The 22,470-nt window shown below is 37.7% G+C and overlaps 1 protein-coding gene across 7 annotated transcripts in view; it reads right to left on the bottom strand.

The window, feature by feature from the left end:
- Window positions 1–178: 178 nt before the first annotated feature.
- DENND1B (DENN domain containing 1B) overlaps window positions 179–22,470 on the bottom strand; it is a 152,893-nt gene continuing 130,601 nt past the window's right edge. For all 7 annotated transcript variants that reach the window (XM_068199607.1, XM_068199610.1, XM_068199608.1 and 4 more), the window contains 5 exons: window positions 21,974–22,030; window positions 21,065–21,175; window positions 8,931–9,010; window positions 7,695–7,908; window positions 179–6,466 (listed from right to left, as the gene is read on the bottom strand). In XM_068199607.1, the coding sequence (XP_068055708.1) occupies window positions 5,915–6,466; window positions 7,695–7,908; window positions 8,931–9,010; window positions 21,065–21,175; window positions 21,974–22,030 (1,014 nt within the window). In that variant the 3' untranslated portion in view covers window positions 179–5,914. The remainder of the gene's footprint in view (window positions 6,467–7,694; window positions 7,909–8,930; window positions 9,011–21,064; window positions 21,176–21,973; window positions 22,031–22,470) is intronic.

Below are 22,470 nucleotides of genomic sequence, written 5' to 3' on the forward strand. Positions count from 1 at the left end.
TGGTCATTGTTATGAACCCTCACCTCATTGCTGGTCATGAAAAGCAGTGCTTAACACCTCAGCTTTTTACCCATGATTAACAAATGATCAAAGCATAAACTAAATATCATAAATTCTAATAGCCATCCTTCAATTTAACCAGGCTTTACTTTTAAGAGTTACCTGGAATTACTGGGTATGTGAAAATTGTCTTAGGCCTTATTATTTCTACAGAATGTGACATCCATAATCACTCCCAGTCACTAGAAATATACATTTGCCTCATTAGAATAGATTTCTTCATGTTTTTATCATACAACCATATTTCAAAGTTACATGTAATTTTACACATTTCTAAAAAATACAATTTCATGGATCTGCTTGAAAGCAGATGTGCTCTACTAGATTACTTTGAAATAAGGGGTAATATTGCACAAAATTCACTGAAGATTTGAAAGTCAACACTTTTCCCCCTTCCAACCAAGTTGCTCCCTTATTTTAAACAGAAAGAATGTTAATTCACAAAGAATCATAATAAATGTCAACATACTTGAACTCAACTTATTTTCCAAATGCTAATACTGTTACTGGATTCTAAATACAAGTGTTGTTAGTATTGAGCTATGTAATAGTACAATTTAATTGAGTACCCTTTACTACAGTACACCTTGGAGTAACTTGCAACTGTGTTACCTGCTTCATACCCCAACCCAGCAGAGGATGGCAATGGCCCTGCCAACTGCATGGGTTGTGGATGTCCCTCTAGACTGAGGTGGCTGTGGACTCACCAGGAAACTCTACAAGAATAAGTGAAGCAGCTTTCAGAAAGACCTGTCAAGTACTTTCAACTGGCCACTGACTGTAACTGTGGACCAGATATTGCAAAACGGATCAGGGAATGTTTTGTACAAACAAACCATATCACCCCTTTCCATTCCTTTATTTTCAACACCCTGAGGAACATGAATTCTAGGCCAGCTGTGGTCCATGCTCCTGGGGTGAAGATGAGAACACGTTCTGGTCAGCTCAGATTCTGCTAACAAGCAAACAACACCCGGCAGAGACAGACATGCCTAATAGCAGCAAGAAGTTACTGAAGACAAGTCACATCACCATTCATACTGGTTTTGCTGGTGCAATTTTTTCTACATTCATTCTTCAAAGATTTACTGCAATACCATGGGAACAGACAGCCTTCACCATCCTGAGCTTTGAAATACGGAAGCTGTTTATTAGCCACATTTGTTTATTTTTTGTTTATTATTGAAATTTCAGGCTGTTGGGAATACACTGGCTAGAGTCTCACAGCACCTGGACTAGAGGCTGGTGCCAAGGGAGGAGATGCTAACTCCTTGGAAATAAAGCTCCCCTGGAGCTCTCCCTGAGGAGTCAGGGAGGTCCATGGTTAGGGCTTCTTCCTGCAGGACAGGGTACAGTCAGGATTACACAGGGGGCATTTGCAAAAGGGCCCCATGCTGGCACTTGATTATTGCATGAAATGTTTCTTTGATTACTTACAGCATAGAGAAGGTATTTTAGATGCTCCTAGCAATTCTATTATACAGCTGCACCAACAAAATATTGTTCTGTAGAACTGAGTATCATTGACTGTAGGTGGATATGGAGAAGCTGTTTTAAAGACCCGGGTTAACTGTTCTTTTGCCTAGACTTTACATTGGTTACAAGAACACGAGGTTGTAAGCTAGCTCATCCTAAAACCTGAGAAGACATCTAAAACAGAATTTTAAAGTCTAAAACAGTCTTCTAATAGATTGGGTGGGATTTTCAGAAGCACTCAGCACTTATCTAAAACTCTGAAGTCTGTGTTACAATGCCTGAGAGGGGACTTCAGCCAGTGTTGAGAATTTCTGATGATCCCACCCCAACAGCAGCAGCACCACTGAAATGCTAAATGACAAGGAAGGGTTCAGTCAACAACTTCTATGACAACTTCTACAACTACATTTTTTCTTCAGAACAAGTCTATTTTTCAGAACTACATGATGCCCAAAAATGTGAGATGGAAGAGCAAACCACTGCCTATTCTACACAGACTGCCCTCTGCATGCATAGAGGGTGGGTAGGGATCACCTCTGCATCCACAGCCCTTCCCTGATACCTGCAGTTTTCCTCACTACATCTCCACATGTGAATGGGAAGGCTTTGACTGGGACAACATATTTATTATCCATTCTGCAAATCCCACAGGGAGTTAACTCCACAGGCAATATTACTTATACCTACATGACTGAGCTGGAACCACTGTAGCTGAGCTAGAACTGAAATCTGGATTTCTTCAAAGTTACTGTCCCTCCTGTGGACTTCAGGCTCTGCTTCACCACACTGCACTGGAACAACCCAGGAATCCCTTTGTCCTTCCACTGCCCTTACTTTTTCCTCCCAAACCAGATGAGTGATACGGCTCATTTTAGGCAGACATCTATGCAAAATAAATTCAAAATTATTAGTTTCAAGTCCTGGTTTCACTTTCTACATCGGAAATTTGTTCCTATGTGTAACAAACCACAAAGCTTAATCAAATAACCTGGTATCTCCCTTAAACAGGAGAAACTGGGAGATTTTTGAGATCCTGAAGAAAAGAGATGCCTCTGAAGAAGACCACAGGAGCTCTGACTGAGAAGAATTCAGTTCTCACCAGTAGCTGGTGATCAATGTTGATGATTTCCAAAGACACTAGAAGGATTTCCACAACTAAAAAGCATACAAGTATAAAATTTGCAAAGTACTGGACCTGGAAAATTTATCTTAATATAGAACCCACTGTGGTACTAAAAATACTGCATATGTAGCCAATGAACAGTTTCATATTATCACAAGGACAGAGAACAAGAGTGTTGAACCAGAAATATCAGTTTGGACTCTTATCTATTTGGTAACTGGCAATTCTATTCAGATAAGGCACAAATATTAGCCTTTTTAAAAGATCACTGATAGTAAGTGGAAAAGATTCTGTATATTACAGAGTAAAAAATGTACCTACAGTTAAAATCAACATATACATAAGACCAAGCTATTTCTGAACCCATACAAGGCTCAAAACCAAAAAAGACATACTATTTAATGATTGTAAACAAACTATGAGCTTTGTAAATAGTAAGGAAACAATGCAGCATAAGCACAGAAACATTTTGACTGAAATTAAAATAACTCTAAGTTGAATGTTACCATGTTTTAGTTAATCTGTTTACTTCTTTTCAGCTTGCATTTTCACTCCATGAAGCAGAGAATTATTACTACAATGCCTCAATTTTGAAAGATTCCACTATCAAACTTTCAATTTTATGATTCTTATAAAAACTTAAGAATACTAGCAGTCTCACATGGCTTCCATATTTATTCCACAAAGCTGAGAATGGAACAACCTATGTGATTATTTGTTCAGTATCTAACCCTCATGTAAAGCCTACAGTAAGATTTATGAAAGAAGATTTTGAAAACCATTTTCTGGCAGCATTCCTGGACTTAGGTGTTTGATGGTTTTGAAAGTAATAATGGTCATAATTTCTGGTTTTCTTCTATTTTCCTCCATAAAACATTGATACTGTTTACTGACTTTAATAAATGATGGAAACAAAGCAACTTAGATTGAACCATGGATAGAAACATCATGTGAGGTGCAGAGGAAAGGAAAAGTTGAACCTTGAAATTCTCATCACAAAATGCAAGGAGATGAATGAGAAGGAGTGAGAAGTGCTACAAGAACAAAAACCTGTGTATTGCCTATTGCCGCACTATCCTTGGGCAATGTTTAGTACCAGCAAGGGAGAATGCCCTCAAGACATTAATGCCAGCTTTAAACAAGGAACCATCAGGTTGCTCTGGAGCTTTGTCATCTGAACAGCAGATGAGCCACTTGGAAAGCTGAGACTGAAGATCTTCATTATTTTTATAATACTTTCAATTTCTAATAGTGCAAAATATTTTGCCAAGTAACATTTTTTGTTATTACAAAAGTTTACAATGTATCATGCTGATGTACAAGAGGAAACCAAAGGATAAACAAGTAGTTTGGACTACAGACTTCTGGATGTACAACTGCTAACTCTGGAACACTGAGATTCTCCAGCAATGCAGATGCCCTCCAAAATGTTCATGCTTGATCAGACACAGATATTTCTGCAAGATTTGCACTTTTACTATGTTTCAGCTTTGTTGCACTGACTAAAAAATTAATTCTGCAGGCTCATCCTCAGTGGCAAGTACTGGCCCAGCCCTTCTCATTCTGGAACAAGATGAAATTTTGCACTAACCCCAGGTCTCACTCTACTGAGCCTCTCTGGTGAGGTTCCAAACAGTGCCTCTGCCATGACATGGAGCAATTCCCTTAGGCCAGCTGCCTTGTAAGAAAGCAGCCAAAAAAGCCCTTTCCATTTGTGTCAGCTAGAAGGAAAATGAATTAATAAATCTCTGTGACGCAACTGATATGAAACTCTGCTACAAACTGCTATTAAGGTACTAAAGCACAATCCGATCCAAATACCAACCCCAGGAATGTGCTCACTCAGGCCTAGGCTGAGATTAACAGAAATCATTCATGACAAAGAGGGAAAGAAAAAAAGGTTTCATGACTTAGAAGAGCAGCAGAACATTCTTCTCAGGCAGAGTTCCTTTTATACCCATGTGCTATTTCTACCAACTTTACCACAAATATCCCTCAAAGCTGACAATTCCAGTCTGCTGAAACTGATTAACTATCTCTTCTGTCCTAAGCTGTTGGGGAGACAAGGTATGTATGGTGAGGTGGAAAAAGAAAAGATGAAGAAAATTTTAAAAATTAAAGAGCTGCTCCATAGAGCATCAAAAATGTTCGGATTTTAAATATCCAAATACTCGTCAGGAACACTGCCAGAAGAGGAAAAATGCTTGTTCTAAATACATTATACATCAGGATCATTTATTTTCCTTCACTGAATTTATAAAGAAGATTTTGGTTGTTCAACTTGGCTAAAATGAGAGTTGGATATATGCAGTCTCAACCTGAATCTATAAATTTAGCTTTCTAGTGTTACAAATCAGGCACAAATTAGTTTTCCAACTATTAAAATGCAGAAAATAAAAAAAAAATAATAGAAATCTATCAATTCCACTTACACTTTCCTTTCTGAGAATTTTTAGGTGAGTTAGTCTACCTAGGGAAACTGATAAGGTGTCTTTAAAGTGTCTTAGCTGTAAACAGAAGTCAATAATGTCACATTATAATTCAGCACTTCATGTACTTTAATAGAAGAGAGAAAACCACGTGCTACCTTTTTGAAGTCTGGAAGACAGAGCCACAGTTTTAGTTTGAAGTAAGTTCCAAGTTATAGTCACAAGAAATTCCTTAATCTATAAAAAGTCTCCTTTCCTCCCCCTGCCTTTGCTGAAGCAAATTCCTGCCATGGAAAATCATTATTGCTGTTTTGTAGATTTGCATTTATCTTCTAAGACAGTTAAACCCCTTCTCAAAAGATTAAGGCAATTATTATTCATTACAAATATTAACATTTGTACATTTCAGACAAATCAGACTGCTTGGTTCATTTCATGCTAATGGGATTAACATAGTACCTTCAAAACCTGGCTACCTTTAGGTGACACCTTTGCTGCTCAGAGGAAGCAAATGCTAAGGAAACACCATACACTTGCTGTATTTTTAACACAGAGACTAACTAGTACCTGATTTGAGAGTGCATTCATACATTTAGTTCCATTTTGTGGACCTAACTACAGCCAACAAATGAACTGAGTAAACGTAGAAGCGAATGTCCAATGGCAGAAAATGCATACTCAACTGAAGAGAATTATTTTTGTAACTGAAGATCTCTTATTCCTTTTCATATTTTTTTGGTTATCATCTTATATGGAGTTACATGGAGTCCTGAGTAGTCTTCCTTTAACATCTGATTGGAGTCAAGTTTGTCTTTTCATACTTTTCTTACGTTTTATTTCCACTGCTACTGCTGGATAAGCTATCCTTTGAAATATTTAAACCATAGTGAAAAGCAGAATTCAGTTTACATAATGACACCACTTCTTGAAGAAGTCCACCTTCTTCTGGAGTTTCATCTCCTTCCTTCCCACCTTTCTCCCAAGGGACCAGAATGGATGGCTGTTGAGCAAGACCTGCTGGGAGCTGATCTTCTGAGGTATTGCTTAGTGTTTCATTAGGCTTTGCATACTGACAGGAAGAAAAGCCTGCTTTGAAACTTTCTAGGGAAGTAAAATGGGCACTTGGTCGTACTGGAGATAGGGATGTCAAACTAGTGGTGTCCATCTTGTCAGTAGTAAAGGTTTTGCCACTCTTTTCTTCTTCCATCCTTGAGAGAGATTCTCTCTGGCCAGCAGAAGAAACTTGCTTCCTTGGCGACGGGGGGAGCTGCTTCCCATGGAGAACACTGTCATCCTGGCCGAGGTTCCACTCTGCCTGGTCATTAGCACTGCTGCAGAGCAGGGTAAGGTTGCTCTCACTAGGTGCATTTGACTTGTTCTGGGAAAAAAAAACAAACATATGTTCATAGTTAATGTCACAAGAAACATCTCTACACTGGTATTTTTGAAACACAAGTACTGGAAGGGATTTTGTATGTTCCTAAATCATGGATTCCCTTTGGGGCTCAGTGTTACAGAACAACCATCCTAGACACAATGCAAGGCCAAGTGTTTTTTACATTTCCTCACAGTACACTGTCTCAGCCTAAGGACTGCCTCTGGTACCACAAAGAGGAAGGATTTCTGTCTCCTCTGTCCATTCAGTCTTGGCACAAGCAGTTTTGACAGTGAACAAAGACACAGTTTTCTCGTTTGTACCCATAATATGAGAGGGAGGGGAACTAAAACTAAAACCAGATGGTATTTCCCCTTTGCTTCAGTAATTAATTATACCAATTTTCAATATTAAAGTTCTTTGGTCAAACAAAACTGGGCATTTTATTAATCTAACCCCTGTGTGACCCTCATAATATAAAATTTTACAAGCTTTATAAATATTTGCATCAGTATTCGCTGCTCCAGTAACAAATCTTCTACTATAGGATCCCTTTCAGCAAAAGTAAGTGTTGGACAGCTGACATGTGCTGGAATTCAAAAACACTAAGTTTTTTTGGCTAATACCACAGCAATGACTTGGTGAAAGTTTTAAAACTGTAGGCAAGCAGTGTGTTTACACTAAAAGACCAGTGCAACTCTACCTAAAATAGGAACAAGGAACCCTCTTAGAAAACTCTGGAGTACTATTCTAGCAGTGTTTCAGGTGCAATTACCATCTGGATTCCATGACTTAAATCAAGAAGGAAATATCATCGTATCACTCTGACTAGTCTAAGTCTACAAGGTGAAAAATGCCTTTTAAACCGCATTAAAAAATCCCAAACCAGCTCAAGGCATATCAGATTTAACAGAAAAATATTATATAAATATAATATTAAACTATTTGATTAAGTAAATTATTATACTGTTCACAGCTCTCTATGTGGTTACTGCTTTAAGGGAAAAATACTGTTCCAAGACGACTTAGTAACCCGGACAATTTCTTGGCTGGTACAAAACCATCATGCAGTGGCCAGCATGAGTGTACTGTTATACAGTCCCAGGAAGACACATCAGCAATTCTAAGGACTGTGCTGCAGTGTCTGAGCTGCATGTTGTTCATTCCACAAGTGCAGGATTCCAGTGTAAATGGACTTGGGTTGGTTTTCAAATGAAAGCAGAAGACTAACCGCAGTCTTGTAATCGATGTCATCCATTGATCTGAAGAAATCCAAGCTCTTTGCTCCTGAGAGTTTTCCTTGATCTGAACTGTGTGTGCTCAGCGTGTCCAGAATCTCTCCAAGCAAGTCCATTTCTCCTTGATGCTGAGTTATTCCAGTTTCACCAGAACCATCACTATCATAAAAGTAAGCAGAAGCTTCTTCGCTGTCTTCTGATGATAACCTGAAAACAAAACTTTTCCGTTAGATAGGAACATAAAAGCCATTTTATTATAACCACTTCTGAAAGGACATAGGAGAATGCATTTCAAGAGCTTTGAATGGGAACATAAACCTGGAATATCTTTCTACTCAAGAATTTTCCTGAACACAGAGATATGGTGTTGATGGAGATGTAGTTGCCATTAGCTGCCTCCTGGCCTAGCCAGACATTTTGTTCTAGCGGCAAGACTGCTACTGCAATTCTTCCTCCATAACATGGGCAGATTTACTGAAGTACTGGCTATCTGCAAGGACAACTGGTGCTTTTGTCTCTTATTTCCTCTCTTCAACATCCTTACCTCAGACCCCCATTCTACCATGGTCTTTTTCTACCTCTGTCTATCAATATGGCTACAAAGGTGGTTTTCCATGGCTCACTGTTTTTGTTATATCCTTTTAACACTTCACTAGCTTTGTCTCCCCTACTATATCACAGCCTAAGCTTCTTGATTTTGCTTTCAATGTCCTTTCTGGTTTATATCCAGATATTCATTACCAAAAATTGACTCCTCAATTCAGAAATGCCTCAGTGCAGCTTAAGCCTCAACTTACACTTTTCCTTTAGTTCTCATATAGGAAGACCTCAATATAAAAGCTCCAAGACATTATTTTTCTTTCAGACCCTTCAATAAATGTCCCATTGTCACGGCCACAACACAAGCCTTAAAGAATAGATTAGCTGAGGTTGCTGCCCACCATGTTAATGAATATTTTGTTGTTTCTTTGTGTATGTAGTCTTTATCTGGAGGCTTTGAAGACTGAGGATTACATCAAGCTTGGACACCATAAATAATGAAAATATGTAATAGCCTGTCCCTCTTTTAAAGCAGATTTAAATCCTGAACTACTTGACATCATCTAGATCAAGAATTGAGCTAGCAGCCTGGACAGGAGAAAAATGTGTCACTTGAACTCCACTTTGCTGAGTAACACTTGTTACGCTCTCTCCTATACATACATAACCCATCCAAACAGGCTTCTTACTTGCTTGTTCTCTCAATTTCATCATCATCATCTGCATCCACAGCAAAATCCTGGTTACTGAGCCGCTGGTTGAAACGAGTCTGGAGGAAGGACAATTAACATTATAATTTTGTTTATTTTTTTTCTATTTCAGCATTACTTATTCAGAGACCAGCTGCCACTTCACTCATTAGGGCTTCTGAGCACTTCATGAGACAAACCCCATATTGATCAAGGCTTGTAAAGGTTGTTCCAAGTCCTCAAGCAACACCAATTAAAGAGAACCATTTCTCTTCATGGCCTATGGAGGGCTTCCTTATTTATGCAAAGCCTGGTGTGCCTTATTATTTATGCAAAGCATTGATTAGCAGAAGCCTGGATATTGGAGGAAAAGCATCACTCAAGTCTACCAGCTACCCTTTCTTGAAAGCACATTACAAAAAGCATCATGGTTTAGTACTTTCTGGTAGAAATATTTGCCAAGCTTTGGTTCATGTGGTCTATTGAGCATGAAGAAAAATTGACTTTTGAAGTAGAAAATACAAAGGAAGTTGGGAGTCTCTTTATAAAGCAAAGTTTAGGTTATGGTGCTGCACAGGACTACAGAGTAAATAATATCCAGATCACGAACTTCGCACTAAGAATGCCTTTGTGCAGGATAATTTACTGTGGATTACAATTTATTCCAACCCAGGGCACACTCAGAACACCCCAAGAGGAGTATGCATGGAGGAGCTGGTGTGCTGTAAATTCACACATTTCTGTACAGAACACTCACCTATTACACCACATTATTATTCAGCAAACAAATATAGGCTAAAAAATGCCATAATAATTGGAAAAAAGTCTCTATCCTGACCAGAACATTTAAATCAGGAATTTTATTCACTTGTACTTCACACATGACTGTCTTCAGGACTGTGCACTTTTCATACTTGTTTTTTATCAAAAACTTTTTGTATAGGAAGTTTAACTGTACTGGCAATCAATGCACTGAAGAGACTGTGAACCCTGGATAGCCACTAATAATTTAAAGACATATGGATGGAATTTGTACAGAGGGAAAACAGCGTAAGCTAACTTTGAGGAAAATCATATGCAAGTAAGAAGTGCTACTGCCCACATCTCATCATGCAGTTCACCAAATGCCTAAACCTGCAACCAGCCCCTGATGGGGAAGAAATATGGCCTTAATTTCAGACTACAAGAAGCTTGAAAATCTCGTACTGTGAGGATTTCAGTATGTTACCTATTACAGATGTTGTCAGTGTTCTACAAATACCAGGACGCTCTCTGTAACTCCCCACCCTCCCTATTATTTACAGGAATGTCTCAGTATACACTCTTTAGAGACTGAGACATTTTTTCTTGTTCAGCAAGAGAGAATTTAATTAAAGCAGCAAGTCTTGATAACACTTTCCACAGCTCTTTGCCCTCAAAGAGGAAACATATGATTCTTTATGTGTTAAACCAAGTCAATAGTTGACGGAAAACGAGAGGATTATTAGATTATTACAACCTATCAAACAACCCTAACTCAGATTCATTTTGAGCAAAAGGTATAGGATGGAACATAGAGAAAGAAGCTATTTCTAAGTTTTTCATATTTTTGTGAGTTCATTGTGTCGTTCTCACCACTGTTGCAATCAATCATTCTGCATGTAAGGGAAGTGAATCACTCTGTTAACTGATACTGGTGACTGGTTATCTTACTGATCCCTGTCACAAGCACAGTCACTGGTTTTGGTTTAAAAGTTGCAGCTTTAAGTATTTATCTTCACTGGGAAAATGAAAATACTTTGTTTTGGGAACACTAGAAATTAAGCACTTCCCCGAGAATATTCTGACATGACATCCATTGTAATTCAAGCTCTAACCTGGAATTGGCTCCTGGAGGGCAAAATCCTTTCTGCCTCTCTCATTTTCTTTAAATTTGCATCAAAATTAGATGTTGCCATCACATTTACTCCTACTAACATAAATATGAGACTTTGCAGGGAAGAAGATTCTTTAAAATGCTGAGAAGTTGCAGAAAACAAAACGGAAACTGACACTTGTTCATCTGCAGAGGAATTAACTCTGCCAATGGAATAAAATTCTACAAGGCAATGCTTGCTGATTTGTTGAAATAATAAATAATATTTCAAAGAGCACAGATATCAAGCTTCAAGAAAAAAAGGGGAAAAAGGAAGAAAAGTTGTGTCTTTGAGAAACAGGAGCTGAATAAAATGAAGTAGAATCAGCAAACACCACAGGCATTGCAGTGGCCCCGCAGAAATCTATCAACAATAATATGCAAGTGTGTTAGTGAAAGCACAAATAATCATACAAAGGAATGTAACAGACAAGTTGATAAACCTAAAACCTCCCTCCAAAACAAAAACTCCTAGCTCCTGATGGTCAAACTCTTCGAAAAAAAACATTTTTGTTACCAATTTAAATGATTAGGGGTATATTATAAAATTATACAGGGAGACTTTCAACAACTAAACCAAATAAAATGGGATTTACATACAAAGAAAAATATCCGGGGGAGGGAAGGAAAGGAAAGTATGTGGCTGTAAATAACAACCTTCTCCAGCATTTACAGCTATGTGAGCTAACCACAGAGACAACAAGCAACACATGTTTTTGAATAGGTGACTTTCCTTTAGGAGCTGTAATAAAAATGACTGCAAGGGAGGGGTATGTCCAGACTACTTTGCAAAGAAAGAAAAAGAAAGAAACAAACCCTTAATAAATTTCAAAAGGAGGGCCATAAAACTTTTTCAATGCTCCACTAGGCAAAGTGACAGAGTATGTGCACCTGCAAAAGCTGTCAGAGTCATTTAAGAAGTCCTTCCATTACTGACGTACCCTGCTGTTTGCAGTTATTTAAGCTTTTAATTTCTGTCTTTTCTGCATTTTGAAGTGTGTAACCTTTTTTATACCCCTTTATGAAAAAAGGACAGACTTCTGCTTCCTTCCTGATTAGCATTCTAATAACAACCAGACCATTTAAATTTATTACCACAAGAAATGATATGGCAACAGTCCTTTCTTGCTGCACCAGAACTTTATAAAGTCTTAATAGACTGCTGTCATGTTTATTTCTATAAAATAAAGGAACAAACTTCTTTAAAGTACTTGGTTGTTTTGCTTCTTCCAAACAGTTCTGCTTAGATATTAAATCTATTACTTAATGTATTTACTTCACATCATAACAAATTTCTCTCATCTTCCTGCACATGGCATCTCTCATCTCTCATTTTGCTTGGAATGTAAGAGCTGAGCACACTTAAACACGAGCTCGTGTTCTCCACAACTGGTGTGAGGCTATAGATCCTTTTTGTATTCACCATACCCATCCTCTCCGGTTGCTGCCCTGCTTCAAAATCTACTTCTGCAAGTAGTCTGCAGCCTATACAGACCTGAAACAATGCTGATCACTGAAATAAGGAAAAGGAGCTGACAGTATAAAACACAATAGAACCAAATAAAGGCAGAGTCAGTCCTTAAACTGTTCTGCTTGCTGGTAGCCTCAAAAAATGTACTACTTAGGAATAAAAATGCCAAACCCCATGAATGCTAAAGGATTTAAATGTAAGATGGTTATATTCTTGATTGGGCATGAAAGTCAATCTTTGAAATGTCAGCTTTTTATATAATGCTAGACCTTTCGGATGTCCAGCTTTTGGTAATGAGTGCGTATTGATTGATACTAAGGCAGGAAGTTTAACAAGGCTGCTGCTATTAATTACACTCAAAGTGGAAAACAAATAATCTTTTGATAAATGGCAGTATGGATGTAATTTCACATTTACTGGCTACTCAATACATCAACACAGCTAAAGTTTCAAAAAAAAAAAAGAAAAATATGTACCATGGTTTAAATCTGTGAAGTACTACTTCCTTTTTCTTAAAAATTTAGAGATTATTCATACAGAATGAGAAAAAAAAAAGACTACAACTCCACTGTTATTTATGATTCAGTATTTTATTTTACCCATACTCCTCTATAACCAAATCACAGAAATAATTATGGCTCCATTCAGTAGGGAAGCAAAAGATCTCTCAGTCAGACTTTCCAGTAAAGCACAACTTGTCGCCTTCCTTTCCGGTTAAACACTGTGACCTAAAGCCATGACTCACAGGAAGGTACTCCTCATTACACTCCCTGAGAGCTGAGACTGATGAAAGAAGAGGGAAAGCAGAGGTAGAAAAGTAGTACAGATCCTAATCAAGAATGCTCTGATATCAGAAAACTGTCCTGGATATACATTAAATAGATACTACCAGAAATATGTGTATGGGCACAGTGCTTTGAAATGCCAAGTACACTTGAATGCCACAGAGATCTCCAGTGACTACTGTACAGTTAGAGGAAACCCTAATACCTACGCTGAGGTAGGATTTATTATAAGTACAGATGATAAATTTGTTGAGATACTTAGTCACGGATAGCACATGTAATTACTTTTGTTCTGAATTACTCTGGTGAAAAATGAACAAGCTCCAGCTCCCTACCATTTTGCACGCTAGACTCCTGAACACAGGTATCATTTGAGAATTGTGTAGCACTGCTTTTTCTATTTAACAATTAATCATGCTTCCGCAAATATTTTTTCAAGAATAGATCTGTTTTGCTCCAGAACAACAAGCAACCTTCCACTTTCCCTGAGGAATCACAGACCCTTCTTTCCTCAGGAAGCCTGAGCCCCCGAATCAGCCTGAGGCCCCACACTGCCCAGAGTGAGGCACCACCTCCCCAGAGCCAGACCCGCTTTTCTCAATGGCACCGAGGCTATTCTCAGCAAAGCCTCCGGTTTTCAGCTGATGATGCACCGTGGCACCGTGCCACGCACCATTCGAGCTGCAAGGAGTGCACCATCCAAAGGCAGCCTGGCTCCACTTTAATTGGCAACAAGCAGAAGTGTTAGTCTTTTAAAATAGGACGTGGAGATTTGCAGTGCCATTTGCAACAACTAAAGCCAGCAGCTCATTTTTTTGCGCATGATTTTAAGAATCAGATTCACCAGGCAGAATCTGCAGTTACAAGAACAGAGAAATATATCATTTATTTTCTCTTTTCTGATGGTGATTAATGTCCTAATGTACACTCAATGATTAGATGGAAGGAAAATGATAGAATGGAGGGCTGAGAGGGTCACAGTGGACAGAAGAGCAGGAAGATAAGGGAGAATGTATGTCAGAAAAGAAAAACCGATCGGTGTCCAAAACCACACGAATGTTTACGTGAACAAAATTGGAAAAGGGAACATGGATTTGAGGTAACAAGAAAGTCAAGAGACCTGGAATTAACTCAGGTGCACAGTGTGGGACTTTAGTGAACCAGGACAGTTTTAAATCCAGTTTATTTGGCTGAAATGTGCTATTTGATACACTTCCTAAGCAGATAAAAGAGAGACTACTGGTTAAATTGATCTTTTGGGTAAAATGTGCATCATATCCTTACATCAGCAGAACTGTCTCATGGTACAATCACTGCTGACCATGTGTACCTTTCTCAGAGGAAAACCTATCAAAATACCCAAGTTAAAATGTACAATGGGGATGTGACTGTAAACACAAACACCCTACACCCTCCAGACCTCAGCAGCACCAGACCCTTTCCATCAGACCGATGGATTGTGGAAGATCCTATTTGAGGGAAGTGCCACAGGAAGCTCGAAAACAGACTAATCATATTTGCAAGGAAAAAAAGACTGTGTCTTGGAAATACTGACTCCATGCACATTTCTACACTGTCTAGGGATCCCAAACAGAAGAATTACCAAGCAGGAGTCCCTCTTTCTGTTTGACACCAGTAGGAGTCTTCTGCTCAATAAATAAGGTCTTTCTCTGCAAGGTGCTGTGGAATTTGGCTGGCACTTGGGAGTTGGATATTACTTATTTCAGCTATTTTAGGGCCCAAATTAGACAATTAGAAGCAAGACAGAGGCATTATCAGGATGCAATTGAGATTCTAGATAGGTTGAGCTGCCTTTCAGTCATGCCCCTCTCTCCATTTACTGCAGAAAGAGCCTAAGGCAGCACTGCTGCTAACTGCAGCATTTCAGCAGTATCTAAAATTAGACAGACTGAATCTGGACTCTCACATTCAGAGGTGCTGAGATCCCTGCAGGAAAGGATTTGCCTGTTTCTTCTATTTCTCACTCCTTTTGCCTCCAGACAAACTTTTTTCATTAATCTAACTTCTTTATTCTTCTTTTTTTTTTTTTTTAATTCTTAGGAACAGAAATATAGAGAGGAAGAAGACATTAGGGAACACAGAGTACTAGAGCTGAAGTTTTAGATGTAAAATGGTGCTTTTGAAACCTTCAAGCCAGAAGGCAAAAGCAACATGGAAGTCGAGACGCAGGTTCCAATTGCTGTCTGACGGCTCTCCCGGCTCCCTGATTTAGTGGAGCAAAACTACAACTCGTGGAAGACAGAAGATACACAGCAAAAGAAAGTAAAAGATACCACTGCTACATTAAGATGTCAATAAATTCTCCACATGAAAAAATTAATCTGGTTATTTCAATTAAATGCTGAAGACAGAAAGGTTCACCCAGTTTGCAGATATTCTGCGAGACAGCGTTTTTCTCCGAGATCCTTCAGAGAAAGGAAACAGTGCTAGACATACCAGTATGGTTCATTTGTTTGCAGAAGGAAGACCCTCTGAAAGGCTGCATTTCTATTTATTAAAAAACTTAAAGAGGGGGGCTACAATAGCCAGGAAAAGCATCTGCAAACTTTTTGCTTGTAAATTTTTCTTTTGGTAGGATAAATGAGAGGTAGATATGCTGATGACTTTGCCCTGAAAAACCAAGCATTCCACAGGGTAACAAAGAATTCCAGAGCCACTTCCTGACCATTACCCCATCTATTTTTTTAAATTAAATTGGAATCATGGTAATTAGTGAAGAGATTTCTCAAGTGATTTTTATAGCAAAACTCCAAGACAAGCAGCCACAAGGCTGACAGTGGTTTATGGGTGCAGAACAAACAGCACAGCTCTGGTGAGGACAGTCACTGCCACTGTTAGTGAGAAGCAGGGACAGGTTTCAGCAATCTTGTAATTATACCTCTACTTGGGAGGTATATACTTCTATTCCCTATTCCTGAAAATAGTATCATGCATGATGCACAAAAGCATCTAAACGATTAATTTGCATAAAATTCACGAACAATTTCACTTAACACAAATAAAGGAAGATTTGTAAGAGGTCTTCGTTGCACCGGCAAGGCTTGCACAGGCAGAGGATCCCCGTGTGCTCTGCCACCTTGGAAAGGAACAGGAGCCACGAGAGGGCACTCTCGTAATCTGCAATTTGCATTGTGGCTGCCTAGCTTTTTCATTTTTAATTATAAGGAAATCTGTTTTGCAGAATGAAGAGATCTTACTTGACACAACAAGACAAAAGATTTTTCTCCAAATTAAAGGAAGCTAATGATATCTACAATATTTTCAAATTACACCACATTAACTAAAGAAACAGAATTTACTGATCAACTGATGCTTACTTCAAAACTGTATTTTACAGAAGCAAAATGTGATTTACATTAAATACTAGCTCTGTTTATGACAACTTTCAATTTATAATATTTCAGTCAAAGAGGGTAGAAGAAACCTCCAGTGTTATATGTGGCTGAAATCATAGATGTGATCTCAAGCACATTGTCTGAATACAATTACAGATAAATGCGCTTAATCAGATTTATGTTTCTGAAATCATTGTAGGGCTGACTGTGGGTATTTTTTCTAAAAGACATTCAGTCATCTTATACAGAATATGTATATTCAGCACTGCATTATCACTGCATTATCACAATCTCCTCTCCTATTTTCCAGGAAAAAGAAAAAAGTCTTCAGAATAGCCCTCTCTTCAGAATAGCAGCTCTCATCACCTTTTTCAGGTTAGGAGGGTAATCAGTTACTAGAAGTCCTTTGTAGCTAATGATTATGTCGTTTATTTTACTGGCCATTGTAGGGATATTGATAAATGGGGCACTCCTGAAGGTAAGGTTATTCTGAACACATCTTCCTGCCTGACACTTGCTGTGTTTGTTGAACAGATGCCAAGCACACCTACTGCAAGCTGAATTATATATTGTATAGTCTCTAGGACATACTTCAATAAAAGTGAAAGAGCTCCATTTGCAATATGCTAAAAAAAAAAAGAAAGAAAAAATATAAAGAAAACTCTCTTCGGTTTGAGAACACCAAGAAAAAAGTTTAGTCTAACTTGTTTTTTATTAAAGGTGTTTTAAAAACCTTCTTAGACACTGCATTTGGATTCTGCAAAGTCATGGTGAGTCGTTCACTTGGTATCTTCAATATAGGAACATTTAAAGCAGTGCTGAGACACAGTGATTGGTAAATCCACCCTCAAAATCCACACACTTATTTCCATGACACATGGAAAGCAGCAGGTGCCTAAAGGTACAGCTAGAACATACATTTTCTGAGAGGCAAGGGGCATGGCTAATTTACTAACTGCAAAGGGAACTGGCAGATCTTTTTTGGTATTCTGCTAATCTCCCAGAGTGCTTTATTTGCCATGAAATACATTATGACTGTTGAGATCCTGACATGGTCCATTTTCAATAAGCTACCCCAACACCTGATATAACAGTAAAATTACAAAGATCATATTCATGAAATCAAAGAGATCTTCCAGGCATTCAAAGCAGGATCATAATAAACATGCTCTCTTTATAATTATATATTAATTTGGAACAATTTTACAAATCTCCTACTGTATTTAGGTCGCCGTGTATCTGCATTACCTGGGAGCATATAACAGCACAGAATTAAAACAGATTATGCAAAAACTGAATGCTCCATAGTCTAAAACATGCCCTGCTGTACCTTGCTCATCAACAGTTAAAGGAACTCAGTGGTATCACTCACAAGATACTGCAAACAGAGCCTAAGCAATTGCATGCTTGCATTAACTTTTATTTCACAAATTTTAGCAGGTGATTTCCTGTATCTTCTATATTCCTAATTAACGTAAGAGATGAAACATATCCAAAACACGTTATTAGCTCTAGGCATGAAACAGTTAACAGCAGTGCACATGCCAAGGTTTTAATAAGGCTTAACAATAAAAAGCTTCAATCCTCCACTTTCACTAGATTTTGTTGTTGTGGTTTTCCCTTGCTTAGGGCAATCCATCTGTTAATGTTGACTTGCAATATAGCTAAGCTCACACATGTCTGAAGAGCCTAGAACAGCGAACCTGAGCAGGAGCGAGCTCAGATGAATATTGCAGAGAGGGAACGGCTCGTTTGGGCACAGATTAATTGTGCGCACACGCACAAACCGGTGCACTCCCCTCAGCTCCATCTTTTAGGAAACACTTTCAAAATGCAAATTATAGGAGGGCAAGCCGAGCGCTTGAGTTTGGAATAACACATTTAATTATTTATCCTCTGGTTAGGTTTTGACAGCTATTTTAGATGCTATAATGTTTTTTTTTTTTTTAATTACTTATGATTTTTCTAAAGCCTATTGCCAATCTGGAAAAGAAATAATACAATAAAGCCACTATGACAGCAGTGATAAAGCTTAGTAAATATTCATTGTTAAAAATGGCTCTGCACTGTGACCAGTGCTGGTATTCTCCCTGGGCTAAACTGGCTGTGTTTTCAATAAAACCAGAGAAGTATCCTTTCCCTTGAGCCCTGTTAGGCTGAGGCTGCAGTTGGAACTGTCATCCTCACACAAAAGCAAAGGGGCTGGGTTTTACAAACGCAAAGCCTAATTGGGAGATCTTCATGGCTGTACCCTTGACATTTATTAAAGCCTCATCAACAAAACAGGAAATAACCGTACTAATTAGCAGACCCATATACAAACTCCTGTTTGTTGGGGTAAAAGCAGATTCACTTCCTATTGTAAAGGAAACATCCTCTCGGACCCCCGAATCCTGTTATGAACGAATTTTTAAAATTATCTTTCTCAGTAAAGCAAACATTCATATCTTATATAACTTTTCAAAGTATGTTTTACAGCAGCTAAGGTAACTCTTACTATTTAACTGTTTCCCGAAGTGGGGAAGGAAAAGCTCAATGCATACTTCTGATATAAAATATGACACCAAATTCTTTGTAGTTACAATTTTCTAAATGTTTCAGTATGGAAGATATAGTAATAAAGTGCAGAGGTGCCTCTGTTTTGGAAGCAGGATGACCATTAAAAGCAATTGCTCTCTCTTGTTCATTGTTTATCTAGGTTTGGGGTGGGTATTACAGTACACCAACATAACAACTTAATCAGTATCTGGTCCTTACTTTAAATGCGTATCAAATTGCCTGAACTCCACATTAGCATTAGCCTTATACTGATACAGCCACTACAGAAGATAATTTTAGAGATCTGGGTGAAGAGTTTCATTTGCAGGATAAAGACTACCAGAAAAACAATTAAATCTGACAACAGCACACTGAATTTCATTTCTTTTAAACAGCAGACTCAGTACTAGATTAAATACAGTCTCTCTCATACACATGCATCGTGAATACAAATATATATTCTTATTTGGATGTAAATTTTAAAATCACCACTTATTAATAAAGAATGTATGTTATCTTATTGACACACCAGGACCAAAAATAAAAACAAGACTAGCAATAGCAGACTTATTTTTCAGAAGTCCTTTGGTTTGTTTGCTTTTGAGGAGGAGGAAAAGGAGAATTGCATGAGTGAGAGGTGGAGTTCTTGGAGGGCAATCCCCATGTGCCCCTTCCTGCCTACTGGGTTCACGCGACATTTGGGACAAGAGCTGGGGAAAAGACACCTTTGGTTTGGAGCAGGGCAAAACTGTGAGGCTCTCAGTTCCCAGCTTTGTTGGTAAATTCACCCCAAACAAACACGTGTGCATCTGTGTGCATACACTTCCATTAACACACGTGTGTATGGATGCATGGAAACAAAGCCAGACACACATCTGCACTCCTGCCTTGTTTGCAAAGCTAAAGGACAACTGGTAGAAACAGCAATGATTCCAGGATTTAGCACTGTACAGCTGGACAAACACAAAACCATAGAAAAGTTCAATTGTTCTGTCTGAACAAATGCCTTCAAAAGAAATTTTTAATTGTACCAAGGTGAATTACATTCCTTTGTATCCCTAGACTCCTGTACATAACAATAGGCAGCACTACCATATCAGTGAAGCAGAAAGTCTTTGAATTATTTATAACCTACTACAAATAATGACTTAATACTAATGTACAATTTCACCATCATTTAGCAATCATCTGCATTAGTTCTATGTTGTATTTCAGAAACTTTGTATTTACTGCTGATAAAAACTAATTCAAAATCAAATTGATTAAATAGACAACCCAGATTTTTATTATTGCAGTACCTAGAGCAAAAAATAAATGTTGCTAGATCAGTTGGATTGAATTTATATACTTAATTCTCATATTAGGAAGATACAGGCATTAAAAATCCGCATATATTAAAAACATGCAATAACAATATAATGTAAAAATGAATAGCTATACATTAAAAATATGTACATATGCAGGTAAATATTTGCAGAGAAAAAAGTGTTAGAAAAACTACTTTGTTTATATTTTTGAAATAAAACTGTCAAAATAAATCTGAAAACATTAAAACACTTGCCAAAGTTGAGACACTACACCTGTTACTTCAAATCTAGGCTAGAAAGGACTAGAGAACAAAAGCCAAGACATTGGCACTGCATGAACTAGCTGACTTATTAACAAAATAATAAATCACAACTATCTGAGCAAGGTTAAAGGCCATATGACTGCCAAAACAATTTATTAGAAACACAAAATTAACATGCCTTAAAATAAATGAGATAGCTTAATACAGATCTATGAATAAACCAGAATGTACTTTTGTGAGAAGCCTTTCTCAAAAACAGTATTTAAGAATTAAATCTCAGATCTATACTTACAGATCTCCTGTTCTTTCCCCTCTCAACAGGGATGAAACACAAATAGCATTTTTTTTTCTCCACACAAGCAGTGTAGCAGTATTCCTATAAACATAGCCTTTTAATCACACTATCCAAACACAGACAGGAAAATCATCTTGGAAACAGATTCATAGACACACTACTGTAAGCAGCAAAAATTTTTCCCTATATGTATGTGAATGCAAACAGAAGTTGCAGGTGTCTTACCTGTGCCAGTCTTCGTTTTTCTGAGCTTGTTCTTTTGTCATAATGCGATGTGTAGACAGGAGCAGTCTGTACTGCACCAGCACTACTTGTTCCATACTCTTCCTCACTCTCCTATGCAACAAAACAGATTTAAATTCCTTTATTTATAATCATTATCTGCAAACATATCCTCCATATTACGCATGCAGAATGCATTCAAAATTATCTTGCCACAATCTATGACTGTCATGAAAATACCATCTGTAGTAAGAAAATAAAATTTAACTTTTCAAAATGCAGGATTACCAACATGGTTATTTAAAAGTTGAATTGTTCAAATGGTTTTGAAGTTTTTCTTAAAATAGCATAATAGGCATCCAAAAAATGGTTCCTTCTCTGTACAGAAAAATCTTACATGGAAGCAAAATTTCGAATGGGAAAAGCAGCTGCAAAATGCCTAAACCATCTACTCTGATAGTTCATGAGGTGCTTTTGCAAAATGAAACTATTCATTCATCTTGAAACACTGCTATTGTTCATGTATCTTATGGAACTAAATCTGGACAACTGCACCTCCTGAAATACAGAGTACTGCAAGACTCTCCCTTCTCAAATTCTCAGCTTGAAGCGAAGGCTTTGATTGTGATATCAAAGCAATCAACTTTATGAAAACATACATCCTCTTAATGTATCTTTGAAGACCTCTGTTGTTCTATGATAAAATATGCAAACAATAAAGAGATTATTCAGTGGATGCATAGAATGACAGATAGTTGCCAGAGGGCTCGTTATGAAAAATGTATTGTTGAACAAAGGGCTAAGCATATTTCAAAAGTCATTAAAAACACAAATCTCATGTGATTTGTAAAGTATAAGCTTCAAACTGATACAGGAAGCAGTGTAAGAAAGTAAATAAAGTCTACTACATACCTTGTGTTTTAACTTACTCTTCACTTCTTTTATTCCTTGCCTCGCCTGGTTTTTTGCCTGGAGAAATAAAAGGACTTAAATTGCTCTGCAAGACACTGGCTGTAGTCACAGAACATGCCTTATGATGCCATACTTATTTTGCCTCTTTTTAAACACCTGGTGATACAGAAAAGGGCAATAATCTTTATCACAAATTTCAAACTCACACTGCCACTGTATTTTTTATATTCATGCTTTCCCCACAAAATTAAGGATTTTTTTTTCAGTACATCCATGCCAGTGCTGTGAAAACATACATGCTCAAAAATTCTCTATTAATACTAGGCACAGACTAAGAATGGTCATATACATAACTCCTTTATTTGAAATGCTCCTTTCAATTTGAAAGGGTATTTTAGCAATAAAGCATGTTGAAAAATGTTAAGATTTTTAAGATGACTGCTATAGTGTTCCAGTCTGGCAACTTGCAGGGCAGCATCAACCTTAAGAGAAATGAA

This window comes from Anomalospiza imberbis, chromosome 9 (genome assembly GCF_031753505.1).
Source record: "Anomalospiza imberbis isolate Cuckoo-Finch-1a 21T00152 chromosome 9, ASM3175350v1, whole genome shotgun sequence".
NCBI lineage: Eukaryota > Metazoa > Chordata > Aves > Passeriformes > Viduidae > Anomalospiza > Anomalospiza imberbis.